This window comes from Podarcis vaucheri (genome assembly GCF_965113315.1).
Source record: "Podarcis vaucheri genome assembly, chromosome: 18".
NCBI lineage: Eukaryota > Metazoa > Chordata > Lepidosauria > Squamata > Lacertidae > Podarcis > Podarcis vaucheri.
In genome coordinates, this window is record NC_138756.1 from 469123 (window position 1) to 488304 (window position 19182).

The window sequence follows — 19182 nt, forward strand, 5'->3', positions numbered from 1 at the left end:
TTTGCCTGTGACATGGTCTGGCAGCCACACTCTTCTGACATTCTTGTGGAACCCCCAGGTGCAGCAGCAGTCTCTCTTGGTCCCAGCAGGGAAAGAGGGACGTTGGGCTTGGCCTGATCCAGCAGCTCTTCTTACATCCTTAGCCGCCTGGGCAGCTGAGAGGGATCTATTTTTAGGGGCTGAGTTGCTGCTATATCCGTCTTGGCTGCCTGGCCAAAGCCCTCCTGCGCAGCCCAAAGTGTGGTCTGCTTGCACCCAGTGAACATGGCTGGCCTGGAGGCGGCGTCTTCTGGGGCCCAGTCAGGGGGCCACGTGGTCCTGGAGGTGGGCGACAGGCAGTTCCCTGTCGAGCGCTGGGCCTTGGCCCGCTGCAGTCGCTACTTCGAGGCCATGTTCTTTGGGGGGACACGAGAGCGCACAGCCCCTCGGATCCGGATCCAGGGCCTGGACCCCACTGCCTTCAAGGCCCTGCTGGCCTTCACACAGACGGGCAGCCTCCTCCTTGACCGCAACAATGTCACAGAGCTGCTGGAGGCAGCTGACTTCCTGCAGCTGGACTGCGCCAAGCGGCTCTGTGAGGCATTTCTGGAGAGGGAGCTGCACGTCTCCAACTGCCTTGGTTTCCTGGCCTACGCGCAATGCTTCTCCTGTGCCCACCTGCAGGCGGCTGCACTCTCTGTGGTGCTCTCACACTGGGCCGAAGTGGCTTCCGGCGAGGAGTTCATGGAGGCCCCTGCAGAGACGCTGCGGGTGCTGCTGCGGAGCGACGATCTCTTTGTGAGCCGCGAGGAGGCAGCCTTTGAGGCGCTGCTGCAGTGGGCGACTGCCGACCCTGCTGGGCGGGAAGCAGTCTTCCTGGAGCTGGCAGGCCTCATCCGTGGACCCTTCCTGAGCCTGCCCTTCCTGCAGCGGCTGGTGCAGCGATGCAAGAGCCCCCCAGGGCAGGACACCTCGGGACGGCTGCTGCAAAAGCTGGATGCTTGCCTGCCTGCCAGCTGGAGACAGGCAGGCCTCTCACCTTGTGTGGGGCGCAGCCATGAGGTCCTCTTTGTCCTGGCTGGCAAACACGACCAAGAGCAGCAGGAGCTTTTCCAATTCCAACCGAAGACGAAGGTGTGGCAGACCCGGGCGCCCCTCCGGCGCAAGAACCTCACCCAGTATGCTGTAGCTGCTATCGGTAACTCTTCTGGCTTCTGAGCTTCCACAGAGTGTGAGCCAGCCTGCAGGTGGCTGGCATTTTCCCCATGCCATTGAGAGTCCAGTCTCTGCTTTGGTGCCCTCTGGGTTGGTGTGGGCGGGCAGAGGGTTTCACCTTGAAGTTTGCGTCTAGTGGAATGCTAGGTGGGAAAGAGTGCCAGCTGTGGCTACCTGGTGCCAGGAGGTTTGGCTGCACCCCGCACATGCTCAGAGGTTCCCTTTTCTTTAAGATTGCTTCCTGCTTTGCAAGAAGCCTGGGGGGGAAAGCTTCTACAAAGTGTACTGCTCTGCCATGGCCTTGCCTGATGTGGGTGGTGCTGCGGTCTAAACCACTCAGCCTCTTGGGCTTGCCAATCAGAAGGTCAGCAGTTCAAATCCCTGTGATGGGGTCCTGTTGCTCTGTCCCAGCTCCTGCCAACCTAGCAGTTCAAAAGCATGCTGGTGCAAGTAGATACAGTAAATGGGTACCACTGTGGCAGGAAGGTAAACGACATTTCTGTGTGCTCTGGTTTCTGTGACAGTGTCCCGTTGCACCAGAAACAGTTTAGACCCAGAAATAATAATAACGATAATGATGATGCTCCTGCAACTGGGTTCCCCCGTCCACTCTGGGTGGCTTCCAACAAAATGCTAAAACACAGAAGTCTCCAAACTCCCTGTCTTGGGCTGCTTTCCAATAGATGTTTATTTCCTGGCCATGTCTCCCTCAGCCTCAGTTTGCCCTGTCTCATACCTCTTTGGGGCATCAGGGAACCCCAATGGAAATGGGGGCAGAAATAGCCATTGTCCCCCAGTTCTATGTAAGCAGTTGGTTGTCCCCACCTCATCCTTGTTGCTTTTGCCTCACACCGAAACAAATGCAGGATGTGAAATATCACCCCTTGGAGACGAACTGCTTTGCTTTCATCAGGAGGCAATGTGCAATGGAAGTGAAGCCTCTCTGTGTGGTGGGTCTGTGGTGGAAGGGGAAACTGCATCTCTTGTGCTCTCTCCACAGGCAACTTCCTCTTTGTGACAGGCGGCTACTTCCGCGAGGAGTTCTCCTGGTGCAGCGTGGGCTGGGTGCTGATCTACAACAGCTGGGACGACAACTGGCTGGATGGCCCGGCCATGAAGACGGCACGCCACAGCCACTGTGCTGTGGGGGTGGGCTTCCACCTCTACGTGATGGGTGGCAGCACTGAGGAGGGGGCTGTCACGCCTGAGGTGGAGCGCCTGGCACCCACGGACTCTTCCTGGGAGAGCACCAGCCCCCTGGCCCACCCCGTGGAGAGGGCCGGGGCGGTTAGTGTGGGGACTCGTGTCTACGTCGTCTGTGGCCTGGACGAGAATGGAGATGTCTGCCATGCTGTCCAGCGGCTGGACGTGGAAACGGACATCTGGGATGTGGTCTCCTTCTCGCCTCTTCCTAGGTGAGGCGGCTCTGGAGGTTGGGATGTTAGAGGTGTGGGGCACATCCTGCTCCTTCTGGAGTAGTGTGTCCACCTTGGGTCCCCCCCCCCCTCCGCACTCAGCTCCCACCTGTGGCTCCTAGAAGCTTCTCCTAGGCTTCTCCTGCATGTGAAGACAGGCTTTGGTGGGCAGAGCGGACATGACCAAGAGGGGATCCAACGGACAAGCAGGCAATTTCTGCACATGCTGTAGAGAGAAGTGAGGGGCTGGTGGAGTTCGTCCTCCTGGGAAGGAAGCCCATTGGGAAGGAAAACTCTGGTCCTCATCCTCCACTGTGTTGTTAATGGGGCAGGAGATCTGGAAAATAATTCACATCTGGCAACCAATGCGCCGTTTTGTTTTCAGATAGTAAAGATAAAGGGACCCCTGGCCACTAGGTCCAGTCGTGACCGACTCGGGTTGCAGTGCTCATCTCGCTTTACTGACCAAGGGAGCCGGTGTACAGCTTCTGGGTCATGTGGCCAGCATGACTAAGCCACTTCTGGTGAACCAGAGCAGCGCATGGAAACGCCGGTTGCCTTCCCGCCGGAGCGGGACCTATTTATCTACTTGCACTTTGAGGTGCTTTCGAACGGCTAGGTTGGCAGGAGCTGGGACCAAGCAATGACCTTCTGATCAGCAAGTCCTAGGCTCTGTGTTATAACCCACAGCGCCACCCGTGTCCCTAGTAAATGGGGTAGACAAGTCCAAAAAGCCCAGGACACAAATTTTCATGGCCCCCTCACAGCTGTGGTTGCTCATGTTTAAACTTATCTATCCACGTACTCGTATCTGAAACCAAAGAGGCCCATTGGTTGTCAGGTGGGAAAAATATTGGCTTTACAATGGTATCTCAGGTTACATACGCTTCAGGTTACATACACTTCAGGTTACAGACTCCGCTAACCCAGAAATATTACCTCGGGTTAAGAACTTTGCTTCAGGTTGAGAACAGAAATCGTGCAGCGGCGGCGCAGTGGTAGCAGGGAGGTCCCATTAGCTAAAGTGGTGATTCAGGTTAAAAACAGTTTTAGGCTAAGAATGGACCTCCGGAATGAATTAAGTTCTTAACCTGAGGTTCCACTGTACTGTATTTTCAGCTCTCTGAATGCAATACGTGGAATATCTTCATAACCCTCCACAAATCCAGAGCAGAGCCCCTAAGGCGGTTGGATGGCACCTGGTATGCCTCCTTCTGGCAATTTGAAAATTCCAAAGAAAAATCTTAACTTTAATAATCAAAATAGAAAATGTTAAGATAACCAAAATAATTGAACAGAAAATAATCAAACTCTGCAGTTGTCCTCTCGCTGATGCCTTCCTGACCTGCAATGGGCGCCTGCGCTTTGGGGCTTCCACCTCCCCCCCTTGACCCTGGGCCAAGACGGCCTCTTCTGAGACAGGATGCGCCTTCAGAACTTGGAGGCACCTGCTGTCCGTCTGCAGATTTGCCAATCATCCCTCACACTGTCCATTCCCCCATTTCTCCATCAAATTTGGCTTTTCCTCCCCATTCCCAAAGGGAGCCCAGTCTCCTTCTAAATGCAGCAGTAAACTCACGACTGCCTAGGCTGAGGGATGTCCAGAGCTGCTTTGCACCTGGGACACCTCCAGGCAGGCAAGCCCAAAACATTTGGGCACCTGAGGCATCTCCCCAAATGGCACACCCCCCACTCCCCACCAGAGGCAGGGGAAGATTTGCGTCAGGAACAGGAGGGGGAGAAGGAAGATCTGCCTTGGGATCAGCTGCCCCCTGGCGGTCACCTCCCCATGCCTCCTAGGGTGGAGGCACCTACCTGACCCTCTCCTCTCTCCATCCCCAGGTATGACCTCTGCGTTGTGGCTCTGAATGGGGCCATCTACACCGTGGGAGGGGGCGCCTTCCGCTTTGATGTGGACTCAGGCGAGTGGACGCCAGTGGAGGAGGAGTGCCTGGCGCGACGGTTCTTCACAGGGTGCAGCACAGCCAATGGCAGGATCTATCTCCTGGCGCAGAGACAGGGCAACACTGCACTCCCCAACATGGTTCTCTTGGACCCTTACCTGGAGATGTGCCAGGAGGTGGACAGCAAGCTCCCCTGCCCGCTGCCCATCCACGGGACAGCCTCCGTGCGGAGATTTGACATTTGCGCATGACGCGGTATGCCAACACCCTCCAAGGCAGCAGTGTGGGAGACGGAGAGCGGGAAAAGTCCGCTGCCCTGTTCTTTTTCTCTCCTTCATTTTGGAACGAAAAAGACCGTTTGGGTATCCAGCCATCTGTGGTGAAGCCTCGCCCACCGCAGGAGTGGAGTGCAGATAGCCTGCTCCTGCAGAGGGGGCTCGGTGGGACTGGGCCTCCCCTCTTTGTATGGCGGAGGCAGAGCTGCACACCACCTACTGGCCAGCGCTTGTGTTCCTGGTAAAGCTGCCTCTCTGCTCCCTCTCTGAGCTGATTTCAAGTGACAGGGAGAGGAACTTGAACATAATAAGAATAAATGCAAGTTGCCAACCAGCACATTGATGGGATCAATCAGCGAGTTTGGGGGAAATGAGTGAAACGAAGTCAGGATGTTGGAGACGTGTGAGATGGCAGTGATACTGATGTGGCCATCGGGTTTCAGTCCTGATCCAGATTGTGGTGTGACAGGGCCAAGGTAGGGGTGGGGGCTGCATGGGGGTCATTTTGCAGCAAATCCCTCCAACTTCTGTTTCCTTGCCTGAAAACACAGCTGGAGGGGGGGAGGAATCTGGGCAGGTGGCCCACGTGGAAGGGAATGTGGTGGAGATGGGGGTCCCCAAAACTGCCCCCATTCTGGGGGTCCCTATGCTCCTCCTACCTGTGAAGATATCCTATTTTTTAGTTGCATTTACTGCTCTCCCTCACCTGGACTAGGCTACAGAGCGTTTGCAAGTTCTCCAAGTAAATCATCGGGCTGCCTCACGCTTCGCAATGCACCTCCCCAGGGACCCCGCAATGCAGGAATCACAGCAATGGGATCCCTAACAGATGGCCATCCAACCTCTGCTTAAAAACCTCCAAAGGAGGAGAATCTACCTTCTTCTGAGGGCAACAGAGCAGTCAAAGAAACCTAAATTTTGCATTGGACTCCTTCCTGCAAAATACTAACGCCACCATAATTGCTGCACCACAATTGTCCAGGAGAGGGAGCCATAGGCTGCCTGTAGCCTGGATAAATGGAGGATGAGGCAGGATGGTTTGGGGAGTGTGGGGTGAGCTGCCTTCCCCTGAGGCCATGGACACATTAGCACCTTAAAAAGCACCAAGGTCCTTTCCACACACACCCTCTTCTCCCCACTGCTGCATTGTAAGTCGCCCCTTGCTGTCCATATCTGCAATCACTCCTGCTCACAAGTTGGCGTCTGTGCATGTGTAAAGGCTGTGTCAAATGTTTGCTTTGCTGAAGCTAGTTTGAGGGTGGCTTGGGAAGTTTATGTGTGTCATTAGAGAGCCAGAGTGTTGGATTGGGACCTGTGAGACCTAAGTTCAAATCCTCCTACCTCGCCCATAGAAAGCTCCCTAGCTGGCCTTGGAGGCCAGGCGCTGCCTCTCAGCCGATATCCCAGTGTGGTTTTGCCATGTGCACCATGTTACACTCCCAGGAGATATAAACACAATCAATGAATGAATCAATGCAGCATGTCAGACCGTAGAATACCTTTACTAGTTTCGAGGAGCAGAAATGAAGACTGAGCTTACGAGGCCAGAGGGACTCTGTATATGCCCCAGAGTCCTCTTGCAGGCAGCGTCCTCTGAGATCTTGGGCAGAGTCAGCCATGGTGGCGCTGTGGCTTAATGTGTCCGGGAGATGGGTGGAAGTGCAAGTCAGGCCACCAATGCCCAGGCGATCTTGGCCTCCTGATTTTGGCAAGGGGAAGGAGAGCATAGCCATTGGGGGCAACCCACTGCGCCAGTAGCTGCAGCTGTCGTGAATTCTCTTTCAGAGCAGATGAGCGGCTGCCACTGCTTCCTAATGCAGGGAGTTCTACAGCTTAACACAACCTCTTCTGTGAGAAGAAGACCTTTCTTTTGTCCCCCCCCTGAATCTTCCAATGTTTTCCGCACAGAGTCGAAACCTGAGCATGGCAGGGAAGGGGATCCTAGGAGCAACTGTTAGGGAGACGCAGAATCCCCCCCGCCCCCCCGGGACTGAATGAAGGCAAAAGCGCTCAAGCCCAGATCTCCCTGGCCAATCGCGTTGTGAGAGAGGAAGAGTCTCCCTTCCCTTGAATTCGCCCTCATGCGCAGACGGCAGCCGCGAAAGATCCGTGTGGCGCACTCGGAGGTCCGCAGAGGGTCCGGATTCCCGGACGGTGGACGCGGCAGAGATGGGGACCCCCACCTTAGGGCGGGGTCCCACCCCGGGAGCAGTGCTTGGGGACGTCCCTGAGCTGCAGGTCCTCGCGGGGCGTCCAGGGCCGGGCGTAGCCGCCCCGGGGCAGCAGCAGGCGGTTGAGGGTGTGCTCGTAGTTGACATGGCGCCGGGCCATCAGGACGTACTCGCGCTGCTCGGCCAGCAGCGGGCAGTCGCAGGCGTCGGGCACCCAGACGAACTCGCGGCGCACGACGGGGAAGCGGTTGCGGTAAGTGTGCAACACCTGCACGTCGTAGCGCGTCTCCTGCCCCACCCGGCGCTTGGAGAGGATTCGGGCGCGGAAGACTGCGCAGGCAGGCAGGGGAGAAAGGAGGTCAGGAGGGGGCTTTCCTGCGGTGGCCCCCCAGGGGAAGAGCCCCTCGAGGGAGGGCTCTCCTCATCCTGCTCCCCTCTCCACCCGTAACAACATCCCAAGAACTCAGGAGCTTCGGGGATAACAGGAAAGGGGGTGGGGGTTCCTTGGCATGGGACCCTCTACGCTCCTCCCCACCTTGGCCCTGGAGGGAGGAGGGAGACTGCGGCAGTTTGGACTAGATGACTCTGAGGTTCCCTTCCATGCGGAGGGGCCACGTACCAAAGTCGCTGTTGCAATAGTGGTGGATGCGCTGGGATTTTCCCCTGGGAGAGTCGCACGCCCCGCACAGCCCTGCAGGATTAGAAGAAAGCATTTTGTGGGGGGAAAGGGGGGGCACTGACCGCCTTCTATTTTATGAGTAGTCCTTCCTGCACTTCAACCCTGCCCTCTTTCCCCCCCCCACAAGTGTGGGGCGGCGTCTGGGGCTCTGGCAAAAGCCCTGAGAAGTAGGTCCGGCCGAGAGGTGGTGGCTGTTGGGATTTGGAGAGTTGCATGTGGCCTGGAAACCCAGTTCCAGGCGAGAGGCATGCACACAATCAAGCCCGCCCCCCAAAGAATCCTGGGAACTGTAGTTTGCACAGCGCTGAGCTACAGTTCCCAGTACCTGGGGTTCTAGTCAGGGGCTTCTTCTACTCCTCAGGCTTTTCTTTTGCTGGGTTGGGGGGAGAAGAGGTGGCTCTGCCTGGGCCTTGGAGGAATCTTCCTGCGACATCAAAGGCTGCCAGAAACCAGCCTGGGCTTTGTGGGTTCTGTGGCAAAATGTTGCACTAATGAACTCACAAGCTGGGGAGCTGCCTGCGCATGCCGAGAGCCAGGAATCCCACCTCAAATTATGGGGTGGGAGCAGCCCAAGGCTCCCAGGGTGCCTGGAGGGTGCGAGCTGCTGAAAGCAGCAGAATCTGTGGAGAAATTTATTCATTTCATGGCCTCTTCCTCCAAGCAGCTCCAGGGGGCTCCCGTGGCCCTGATCCCACACCAGCCCTGTGAGGTAGGCAAGACAGAGAGAGGCAGGGACTGGCCCCCAAGGTCACCCAGGGCGCTTGGGTAGCTCAGTCATTCCTCCATCGCTGGGGGTTGGGCTAGATGACCCTTGGGGTCTCTTCCAACTCTACAGTTCTATGATTCTATGAAAACAGGACATTGGAGCTGGAGGAGGGGGAAAGCAAGGGGACGGCAGACATGGGATCAGGGTCTGCATGGGTGGGTACCTTGGAAAAAATGCTACCAAATCCCTCAAATCTCCTAGATTTCCAACAAGAAAATGTTTCTTTCTAAGAGCACTCCACTCCTGCACCCTGAAACTATTGTGGGGGTGAAGGAAGGAGAGATGGACAGAGAATGGGGGGGGGGAGAGAGATAGATTTGAGGATACCTGAGCTCCCTGGGGGCACTTTGGCTGGCAAGGGCATTCCCTCCCGCTGAGGCGTCTTCCTGGCGATGTCGTTTTGGGAGGGCGGGGCTGGCAGGATGGCTGGGTGCTCCCTTGGTGAGCCATCCCCGACTTCCCTGGTCTGGGGCTGGCGAAGGGGGCTGGCGTCACTCTGGATGGGGTGGAAGTGCTCTTTCGGGAGCCAGAACTGGAATTCAATGCCCGCGTTGGGCTCCTGGAAAAGGACCTGAGGCAAGAAACAGGCGTGGGTGCATGGGCGAGACCCAGGTGGAAAACCCCCAAACAATTCCCTGGCCCATCTCACCATGACCAGCAAGTCCTCCTGGGTGGGTCCGGCTGCCTCAAGGCTCTCGTGGGCATCCGCTGTGCGAGTGTAGCGGACTTGGGTGCCTGCTGCCTCGTACGTCCCTGGCCAGTCAATGGCCCAGTCACCGTTGATGACGTAGCGCTGGTTTGCAGTCATCAGAGCTGGGGAGGGGAAGGAAGGACGTTTGGGGGAAGTTTTTGTTTTGTTTTTTTAAATAGATATTTATTAAGAATTTTCCATTTTAATACATTAAAAATCCAAAAACAAAAAACAAAAAAAGAAAACATATACAGTTTACAATCCTTATTTTTCTATAACATATTTTTCTATAACATGGCCAGACTTCCTATAATTTGAACCCAATACAAGAACAAAACCCAGCGGCCTGTCGGCCATGTTACCTCCAGACAATGGCTGAGATTAACCCACCCTCAATTAAGGAGGCCCGGCACACTGAAGAGAACACTACACCACCTGCAATAAGGAGAACCATCCCGAAGGTGAACTCTCCAGGCTCTTGGGACAAGCTAAGGTACCTAGATGAGGCAGAATTAGGCCACAATCAGGTACCGGAAAAATACCTACGGAAAGAGATAATACACCTCAAAGGCCCGGTGACCACTAATGTCAGTATTCAACAGTCAACAGCTGAAACTATAGAACATTTGGCTAGTTTGCCATGCATGGTGAGCAATGGGCCGGCTCATAAAAAAGTAATCCCTAAAAGCACCTTGGGAAATAATTGACAAAGATCAGACCAGAGACAAACTCCAGCCGGCTCCCTATCTCCGCGGAAATCCGACATCATTAGATATGACCAGACTCAACCCTCACTCACAAATCAAGCAAAAGCAGTTCTTTCTTTGAAAGACGCACCCAACCCATCCCAGAGCCTTAAAATTGTCTCCTGGAATGTTAACAGCTGGGCGACAAAGCAAACGGATCCTGAAGCAATGAATTTCATCTCTTCTTTCGACATTTTGTGCCTCCAAGAGACCTGGTCCCAACAAAGTATCGCTCTCCCAAATTATTGCTCCTTTAGCTCCTGTGCTCGCAAACTAACCAACAGAGGTCGCCCCCAAGTTGGCCTCGCCTGTCTTATTTCAACCAACTTATCTCTCACTATTTGCGAGGAAATTAAATCTTCCCCTTACTTTCTCACTATAAAGATCCATCTCCCAAAGACCAAAAGCCCATGGTTGTTAACTACAGTATATCTGCCCCCAGTAATTAACGATTCCGACCGCAATGAAAGGTGGTCTGAACTTTCGTCTTGGCTCCATGATCTTCAAACAACTAACCCAGGACTTCCTCAAATCCTCTTAGGCGACTTTAATGCAAGAATAGGTCCCAACGATGATGATATAGTATCTCCCGCAGCACTCCTGGACAACCCCCTGCAGCCCCCCTGGGGAAACAGATGCTCTCTTGATCCTATAAGAAACGCGTCGGGGAGACTGATGGCCCAATTGGCCATGGAAAATGATCTCTGCATCGCGAATGGCAGCATTACTCCCTTGTCCTCGCAGCAATTAACGTGTATCACTTCCCGGGGAACCAGTGTTGTCGACTACATTTTACTGACGCCGGAGCTATTCTCAATTTCTACAAAAATGGAAGTGGCTGAATATTTTGGTGGTGACCACCTTCCATTGACTCTATTGTTAAACCTAACAGAGCCACCTTCAGTCCCCTCAAACTTTAGAACCATGGTACAAAGCCACTCTGTAAACAAAACAAAGAAATGGACAAGCCTCAGCTCCTCTCTTGCCCTGGACATACAAAAATCATTTGATATGTCTGCAGCTCCCCCTGATTCAATCCTACCCGCTGATCAATACCGGAAATTACTTGATGCTTTCTCAACAATTTACACAACCACCACCTTGCCTACTCACCGCCTTTTCTCTGAATCGCCCTGGTTTGACAAGGAATGTAAAGCCCTAAGAAGGCGAATCAGGAAAATGGTCAGAATCATCAAGTTTTCCAACAATCCCCAAACCCGTGCAAAGCTCATGGATATTAAAAGGACATACAGAAACATGATTCATCGCAAGAAACAGCAGCACATCCTTGAGGCTTGGTCCACTCTTCGTTCGGCTGTAGAGAGGCATGACTCCCGCTCCTTCTGGCGCTTAGTTAGACCTTCGGCACCATTCAATCCAGCTACCCAGATTTCCGCTGATGAATGGATTGCCCATTATTCAACCAGTTTCGCTTCTTCAAATCTTCTTACAGATCTCCCTCAGTCCCTGTCGGACCTCTGTTCCTGCTCTCCTGGTCCCACTTCCTCAATAAACTTTACCTCAACTCGCATTTTTAACATCATCATGTCAATGCGAAGGAATAAGGCCCCCGGCCCAGACATGGTCCCATTGGACCTTTTCCTGACTGATCCTCTTTGGTGGAGCGCACATCTGACTCCTGTATTCACTGCTATCTCCTCCGCCCTAGACATCCCCGACTCCTGGAGAGAAGCTATAATAGTTCCCATCTTCAAAGGCGGCCAGCCAAACATCCCTAGGAACTATCGCCCCATCAGTTTATTATCCATCCCAGGGAAAATATTTGCCGCTGTTTTATTGGAGGAACTTCTCTCATGGGTCCAGGAGAGGAACATTCTACCGCTGGAACAGATTGGTTTCCAAAAGTCAGTGTCAAACATGGACCACTGTCTAACTCTCTATCACCTTGCCAGTAAATACACTGCTCCAAGGCAAGGCCACCTATTCGCCGCTTTCATGGACCTGGAGGCCGCCTTTGATTCTATTCCTAGGCAGAGATTATGGTCCAAACTTGCCCATCTGGGAATTGATCCGCACCTCCTTTCCCTAATTATTTCCCTTTATTCAAACACCACAGCCCGCGTCCGAAGTGGTCACAACGGCTACCTCACTACTCCATTTCCAACGGCCAAGGGCGTCCGACAAGGTTGTCTCTTGGCCCCTTTATTGTTTAATCTCTATCTTCACGATGCAATTTCCATTTTGAAGCTAGCATCTAAGTATCCTCCTCACTTAGCAGGCCACCCCGTTGCTTCCCTTTGCTGATGATGCCGTCATCTTATCCAGAACAGCTGCGGACCTAGCAAATGCAGTTAATGCATTTATCGCCTATTGTAAGGCGGAAGCTCTTAACATTAATTATAAAAAATCGAAAGTCCTCCACTTCACTCGTTCCCGCAAACGCAAGTTGGAGCCGCTTAAGATCACAGGTGGCTACTTAGAAAAGGTAAAAGCCTTTAAATATCTAGGCATAATATTCACTTATAATCTCTCCTGGACCACCCATCTACAATCTGCCTTTCTCGCTGCAACCACGACCTCTAACGCCATTGTCCGATTTTACCACCAGAAGGGCGGCAAACATCTTCCAGCAGCAATTCAAATATTCAATGCCAAAGTTGTCCCTAAATTATTATATGGATGCGAAGTAGGGACTACAGCAATATCAGGTAACTTGGATCGCCCACTTCATATGTTTCCGAGATCTCTTTCCGGCGTCCCGAGATGTGTCTCAGGTGCGGCCCTACAACTCGAGTTCGCCCAGCCCTCAATTGTTAAACAAGCATGGAGTCGAGCCATTTCCTACAGCTTCCACCTATTAGCATCGGATGCTCGAATTAGAGGTGGTTTTTCCAATCTGATCCTAAGAGACATTCATAATTCCCCTTGGAAAACTACAATTAACCTCAAATTCCGCTCTCTTCTCAATTTGAATTGTAAAACTGTTCTTAACTTAGAGTGTATCAGCCCGGCGGCCCTACCTCTAATCAAAAAGAAACTTCAGCAACTTGATTTCTCTAGCACAGCTTCCTATGCAAGAGGACCGTGTTCAGGCCTAGCCTTAGCTATTCCACCCCCTGAAGGGATCCCTCTATACTGCTTCACAATTTCTTTGGAGGCTAAGCGTAGGGCCTTTACCTGTGCCTGTCTCAACTGTTTTCCTACAGCAGTTCTGTCGGGTCATTATTCCAGAGTTCCCATCGCAAATAGAACATGCACCTGTAATGACACGACCCTGGAGACTATGGAACATGTAATGCTCTTCTGCCCCAACTGGACAGATGAAAGATCTCGGTTTTTAACTCCCCTCGTGAATAAGCTTCATCTCCCAATCCAGCCTTGGATAGTGTCCCTCTTTTTGCAGGATTTTGATTGTTGGATTTCCGAGATGACAGCTAACTTCCTGCTTAGTGTGATGAAGAGGAAAGCGGCACTAACTTCTTCCTTAACACCACAGCTGCAGCCGATACGCCGCACAACCGAACGAAGTCCCAAGTAGCCTTATTGTACAAGGACAATCGAGTTAGGACATATCTGAGGAGTTGAAGGACCCTTTAACGGTCCTCCTCCAGCCCCAGCAGTTCCCCCCCCTCTTTTTTCCCCTCTCCTTTCTTTAAGTAATCGCCCAGGACGATATCTACCTTTACCTCCCTACCCCCATTTTATGTTGTTATTTCAATGTATATCATGCTATGGCCACACGGCTAATGCAATAAAAATCAAATCAATATAACATATTTCCCTGACTTCCCCACACCTCCCCTTCTTATATTCCAATTCAAATTGTTAATTCAACAAGTTCTTATCCCCAATTTTTAACCTTTTTATATTTAGTTCAATTTAAAAAACCAGTTTTACAACATCAAAATTTATACATCAGTGCTCATTCTTAAATCCTTTTTCTAAAGTCGACCCAAATTCCCTTCCACGAATTCCCCACTTTTCATACTAATAAGAAAACAGAATAAAAAGAAAAAAGACAAATTATAATTATGCACCCTTTGGATCCCCAAACCCCACCCCGTCCCCTTTCCCGGTTTCAATCCCCAAAAAATGTCCATCAGTCTTAATCTGCTATCAGCCTGGAGATCTCATGTCCGAGGCTCTTAATTCTCTCTCAGTTCCTCTCTGCCGGTTTTTTTTTAATAGTCCTTAGTATTAAACACCAGATCTCGGAGACGCTCTGGCCCGATAGGGACAATGTTTCTTCCAGCCAGACCTCCATACTTAAAAGTGGAGCCCAAATCTTGTTTCTTACTCCTTTCAAGTCCAAATGTCCCCAAAGCTCCAACTTTCACCTTAATCAAATTTGTAATCCTTGGGTCTTCAGATCTCCACATAAGGAGATCTCTCCATTCTTCAATCTCCAGCTCGGACCAGATTTTCATCATCAAGTTCTTATTTTCCTTTATAACCATCATGTCAGGCCTCTGGCTCTCCTTTGTCATCTGCAACATTACATCTCCTCCTTCCTTTTCCTCAGAAACAACATGTATCTCTTTCTCCACACTCTCAAAGTTCTCAAATTTCTCCTCTTGTCCAGCTGCATGAACTTCCTGGATCAAGTCCTTATCAAATTTAATGAATTTGTTTACTGTTAAGTCCAGAGTTGCAACGTTGGTAGCCAAAACATCAATTGGGCCTTGTAACTTTCCCAAGAGAAAGAAAACTCTGTCCAATTTAGCTTGAATTTTCCCTCCTTCAGCCATTCTTGTAATGTCCCAAAACCCCCTCTAGAGGGATTTTGGTTACTTAGTATTCCTTCCAGTTCAAATCCAAAAATCAAGTTAGTTTGTATCAGTTTTTCCTTGTTTTCAACAAAATATAGCCAAATTGTAACGAATATAACCAGCAGAGACAATAGAAAACAAAGTTCTCTTTTCCTCTCTTGACAGCTAATTTGACAGCTGTCAAACTCTTCAATATCTCTTCAAAAGGCTCTCTCGCGGATCACTCCCGGGTCCGGGGGGGGGGTGGCACTTCAGCTCCCAAAATTAGCTCTTATCCTCCAGTAAGATTACTTAAACTGCCAAATCGTGAAATTAATGTCTTTACCCAATAAAAAAGAAAAAATCCTCTCGACCTTAGTTAGCTGGTCCTTGCTTTAGATTATATACAAGACTGGGAGACGGACTTCCTGTTTGCGCCTTCCCCGATCGTGCCTAATTAAAAAAAAAAAAAAATCTTTACAAATCCAATTTCCGTACTACTCACGGGTTGCTGCTTTAAAATCCAATTGTTCACAAGAAGAAGTCAGCGCTCTCTGACCATGGCAAGCGGCTTCACTCTGCAGGAGAAGCAGTCGACTCTCAGCACCGCGCCACTCACCCCGTCTCCCGTTCCGAAGCCTTTAAAAAGGCTCCTTCACGGGTCGTGGGGGCGCAAATTGTGCCCGCCGAGTCACCAGGTTCACAGGTTTTGCCGCCTGTGATTTTTAAGGGTCCCCGCGTCGCCGCAGCGGCTAGACCCAAATCCTGCGGAGCCAATTCCCTCCGGAGCTTGGAGGGAATCCGCCATTAGCCGATGGTGCTAACCCGGAAGTCTTTTGGGGGAGTTTTTGGCTGGCCCCCTCCTCCCCAGCCAACCACCCCAGAACCCCCAAGGGAGCCTCTGGGTGCCTCCAGTTTCAGAGGAGGCGTGGGGAGCTACCACAGGCAGGGCCTGCTTGGGGGTGGCCCCTCAGGGCACTGCCACTGTCCTTGGAGCTCAAGAAGGATGTTTGTGCAGAAAGTAGCTGTTCGGCAGCCGAACTCTCTTGGAAGGTGGTGGGCTCTCCTTCCTTGGAGGCTTTTAAAGAGAAGTTGGGTGTCCATCTGTCAGGGATGCTTTTGCTGCAATTCCTGCATCACCAGGAGTTGGGCTAGATGACCCTTGGGGGCCCCTTGCAATGCTTCTAGGATTCATGAGAGGTTTTTAAATGGAAGATGGGTGGCCACCTGCCAGGGTTCCTGAATGTGTGTCCATTTTGTAAAAGTGCAGTTTCAAAATAGGCAGTTGGTAGGATGCAATTCTTGGGGCCCCCACCACCACAAGGGGTCAGCAACAGGCATGGGGGTGGGAATAGGAACCTGCCCAGCTGCCCCTCCTACCGAGGTAATTGCGGCTGCTGTCTGTCACCTTGATGTGTCTGGCGCCTGCCGGGATCTGAGTGACATTCCGGTAGCCAAAGTAACCTGTGAAGCAATCAGAGGAGAGCGGGTCAAGTGCGGGGGGGGGGGGGAGAGACCACTGGGGAGGGAGGGGGAGGGGGCTGCCCAGGGGGAGGCAGCCAGGGGGTGAAGGGGAACTGCATGGTTTTTTTTGGGGGGGGAGGCTCAGAGTGTGACGTGCAGCGCTGGAAAGAGGGCTTCCTCAGACATACTACTTGAAATGTCAGGAGTTGGATGGACACCTGTCAGAGATGCTCTAGCTGAGATTGCTGCCCTGCAGGGGGTTGGGCTGGATGACCCCCAGGGACCCTTCCAATTCTGCTATTCTGTGATCTCATGCTTTTCAGTGAATTCCTGTTGGATCAAAATCTATGTAGGAGGAGAATTCCCTGGCTGCCAAGTTCCAAGTTTGGGGCAAGTTCTCTTTGGTGAGGGGGCCCAAGCATAGATTTAAAATCACAAACTACGCAGCAAAGTAAAGCATGGAAATGTGGACTGTGATTCCTTCAAATTATGTCTTTCTCAGTGAGTTCCCAAGTTCCCTTTGGTGAGTTAAAAGTTGATTTACTTACTAACTCTCCAAAGGTCAGATTCATGAAAGTGGCACAGGCAGTAGAAAGTGGTGAAAGTTCCTAAATTGTTACATGGAAAGAAATAAAAGGGAATTTAGAAATTTGGGAAAGAATGAATTTATCGTTAAGGGGGAGAATTTCAGTGGTTAAAATGAATGTATTGCCAAGAATGTTGTTTCTATTTCAATCAATCCCAGTGATAAGCAGTGCTGGATGCTTCAAAGAATGGCAAAAATATATTTCTAGATACATTTGGCAAGGGAAGAAAGCAAGAATAAAATATAAATTGTTATCTGATATGAGAGAGAGGAGGTTTCACCCTGCCAGATTTGAGATTGTACTATGAGGCATCTTGCATCTGCTGGACCTGGGAATGGATGATATTGAAAAATGGAGATGTGTTAGATCTAGAAGGACATGATAATAGATTTGGATGGCATGCATACAGTATTTATGGTATGATAAAGTGAAAGGACATAAAGGCTTTCAGAATCATATAATAAGAAAATCAAATTTTAAAGTATGGGGAGCTTCAGTCCTGGCACAATTAGTATGCAGGTAGGTTGAAAAATCTGTCCTAGTGACTTTCAAGATGGCCACCAACCTGTGACGCAGGGCAAGGCAGCTGCTCTCACCATTTTATAGTTTTGAGAGCATGTTAGTATAAGTAACCATAGTTAGGACTTCCGGTTCACCACATATCGACTTCGTGCGTGCGTCCCGCATTCTCCGTGAGATGCACACTCACCAGTGGGGTGAAACGGGGGCTGTAGGGCTTCACGCCCCCCCCCGAGGGTTCAGGAGGGTTGCTTGAACCTGTAAGGATCAGCTGCGGCATCGAAGGGGGTTCCTAAACCCAGACCGGGAGGAAGGAGACCTCGGATGCTAACAACAGCGATCCTTCCCCCAGGTGAGAAAGCCCGGTTCCGGAATGACCAGGCGGGGGAATCTCCACTGAATAACGACGAGCTCAAATACCTGGTTATTGAGACCTTGGAGCATTTAAGGTTCATCTGAAACCAAAGTTAATCCAAAGAATCGAGGTCTTAAACTAAAGAAATAACACTCCATAAAGCTAACTGGAGAACTATTATTTTACGGAACAGTTGAGCTAATTTAAGACAAGCTGAAGAGGAGGTCAATCCCGAAGTAGTTTGGGGGCTGTACCAAAACGAAAACAGGGTAGGAACAATCTAACATTCTATTTGTGGTCAGCATGTGCATAGACTCAAAGATTTTTATGGCAAGAATCAAGAGAGAGTGGAGAACAGTATATGCCCCAGAACTTAGAATATTACCAAGCCTTCTCTCTATATTCCCTTAAAATGATGTATTGGTGGTACTTAACCCCAGTAAAATTAGCAAAAATGTATAGAACAAGTACTGTACCAATATATGCTGGAAATGTAAAGAAAAAGAGATTGCCTTTCATCATATGCGGTGGAATTGTAATCAAGAAATTCTGGGAAATGATATATAATGAAATGAAAAAAAATGTTTAAAATAACCTTTCCTAAAAAAACCAGAAGCTTTTCTGCTAGGAATTATAGGTACCAAGATCCCAAAAGATCAGAGGAAACTGTTTGTGTATGCTACAATGGCCACTTGGTTTTTGCTAGCCCAGAGATGGAAGGAAAAGACAACCCCAGCCAAAGAAGAATGGCAAATCAAGTTGATGGATTATGCTGGATTGGCAAAATTAACTGGGAAGCTCAGGAACCAAGAAGACAAGAAATTTTTAAAAGAATGGGAAATGTTTATAATCTATATACAAAATCATTGCAAACAGGTTAAAACATTAGCAGGATTCTAAATACACTTATAATGTAATAGAAAGTACAGATAACTTAGGAAGATGAAAAATTGGAAAAGCATTGCTATGCAGTTGAAAGTAGAATTAAGATGGATGGATGGAATGGGGGAAGTCAGGAGATTCAAAGAAATATCGATATGTGGAATTTGTAAGATCTTTTTATGTAAGTTTATTATTTTTCTTTCTTTTTTTCTTATTCTATTTCTCTATTTTGGAGATATATATATATATATATATATGCTTTCGTAGATTTTCACGGGTACAGGAATGCAGGTTTTGGTGTCTTCGGGTGTCTTCCCGTGTAAGAGTCGGGGTGTCTGTGTAAGAGTCGCACAGACACCCCGACTCTTACACGGGAAGACACCCGAAGACACCAAAACCATATATATATATATATATATATATATATATATATATATATATATATATATGCAGGTTTTGGTGTCTTCGGGTGTCTTCCCGTGTAAGAGTCGGGGTGTCTGTGCGACGTTTCGACGAGGTCTCACTCGTCATCTTCAGGCTGGTGCTTTCGGCTTCTTGTTACTGGAACAGAGCAGAGTCTTGTTCCAGTAACAAGAAGCCGAAAGCACCAGCCTGAAGATGACGAGTGAGACCTCGTCGAAACGTCGCACAGACACCCCGACTCTTACACGGGAAGACACCCGAAGACACCAAAACCTGCATTCCTGTACCCGTGAAAATCTTCGAAAGCATATATATATATATATATATATATATATAAAAATAAGTTCCTACACTGTTGGCAGGGGAACTCAAGAGTGGCTTGTGAGAGCTGGAGCAACCAGC

General features: G+C 50.4%; 2 protein-coding genes across 6 annotated transcripts in view; one reads left to right on the forward strand and one right to left on the reverse strand.

The window, feature by feature from the left end:
* The first annotated feature begins 165 nt into the window (after positions 1 to 165).
* On the forward strand, positions 166 to 5122 carry LOC309523205 (kelch-like protein 23). Its single transcript, XM_082206989.1, has 3 exons — positions 166 to 1177; positions 2195 to 2609; positions 4452 to 5122. The coding sequence occupies exons 1-3, from the start codon at positions 265 to 267 to the stop codon at positions 4762 to 4764; spliced, it is 1641 nt and encodes a 546-aa protein (XP_082063115.1). The 5' UTR covers positions 166 to 264; the 3' UTR covers positions 4765 to 5122.
* Positions 5123 to 6271: 1149 nt separating this feature from the next.
* ADAMTSL5 (ADAMTS like 5) overlaps positions 6272 to 19182 on the reverse strand; it is a 36582-nt gene continuing 23671 nt past the window's right edge. For all 5 annotated transcript variants that reach the window (XM_082206983.1, XM_082206982.1, XM_082206986.1 and 2 more), the window contains exons 8-12: positions 15931 to 16014; positions 9054 to 9217; positions 8732 to 8975; positions 7579 to 7650; positions 6272 to 7289 (exon numbers count right to left, since the gene is read on the reverse strand). In XM_082206983.1, the coding sequence (XP_082063109.1) occupies positions 6973 to 7289; positions 7579 to 7650; positions 8732 to 8975; positions 9054 to 9217; positions 15931 to 16014 (881 nt within the window). In that variant the 3' untranslated portion in view covers positions 6272 to 6972. The remainder of the gene's footprint in view (positions 7290 to 7578; positions 7651 to 8731; positions 8976 to 9053; positions 9218 to 15930; positions 16015 to 19182) is intronic.

Excerpts from the sequence above, each read along its gene's own strand:
- LOC309523205 (XM_082206989.1), top strand. The coding sequence starts at position 265 with ATGGCTGGCCTGGAGGCGGCGTCTTCTGGGGCCCAGTCAGGGGGCCAC. Across the intron at positions 1,178-2,194 it reads GTATGCTGTAGCTGCTATCG|GCAACTTCCTCTTTGTGACA; the intron begins GTAACTCTTCTG and ends CTCTCTCCACAG. Across the intron at positions 2,610-4,451 it reads TCCTTCTCGCCTCTTCCTAG|GTATGACCTCTGCGTTGTGG; the intron begins GTGAGGCGGCTC and ends CTCCATCCCCAG.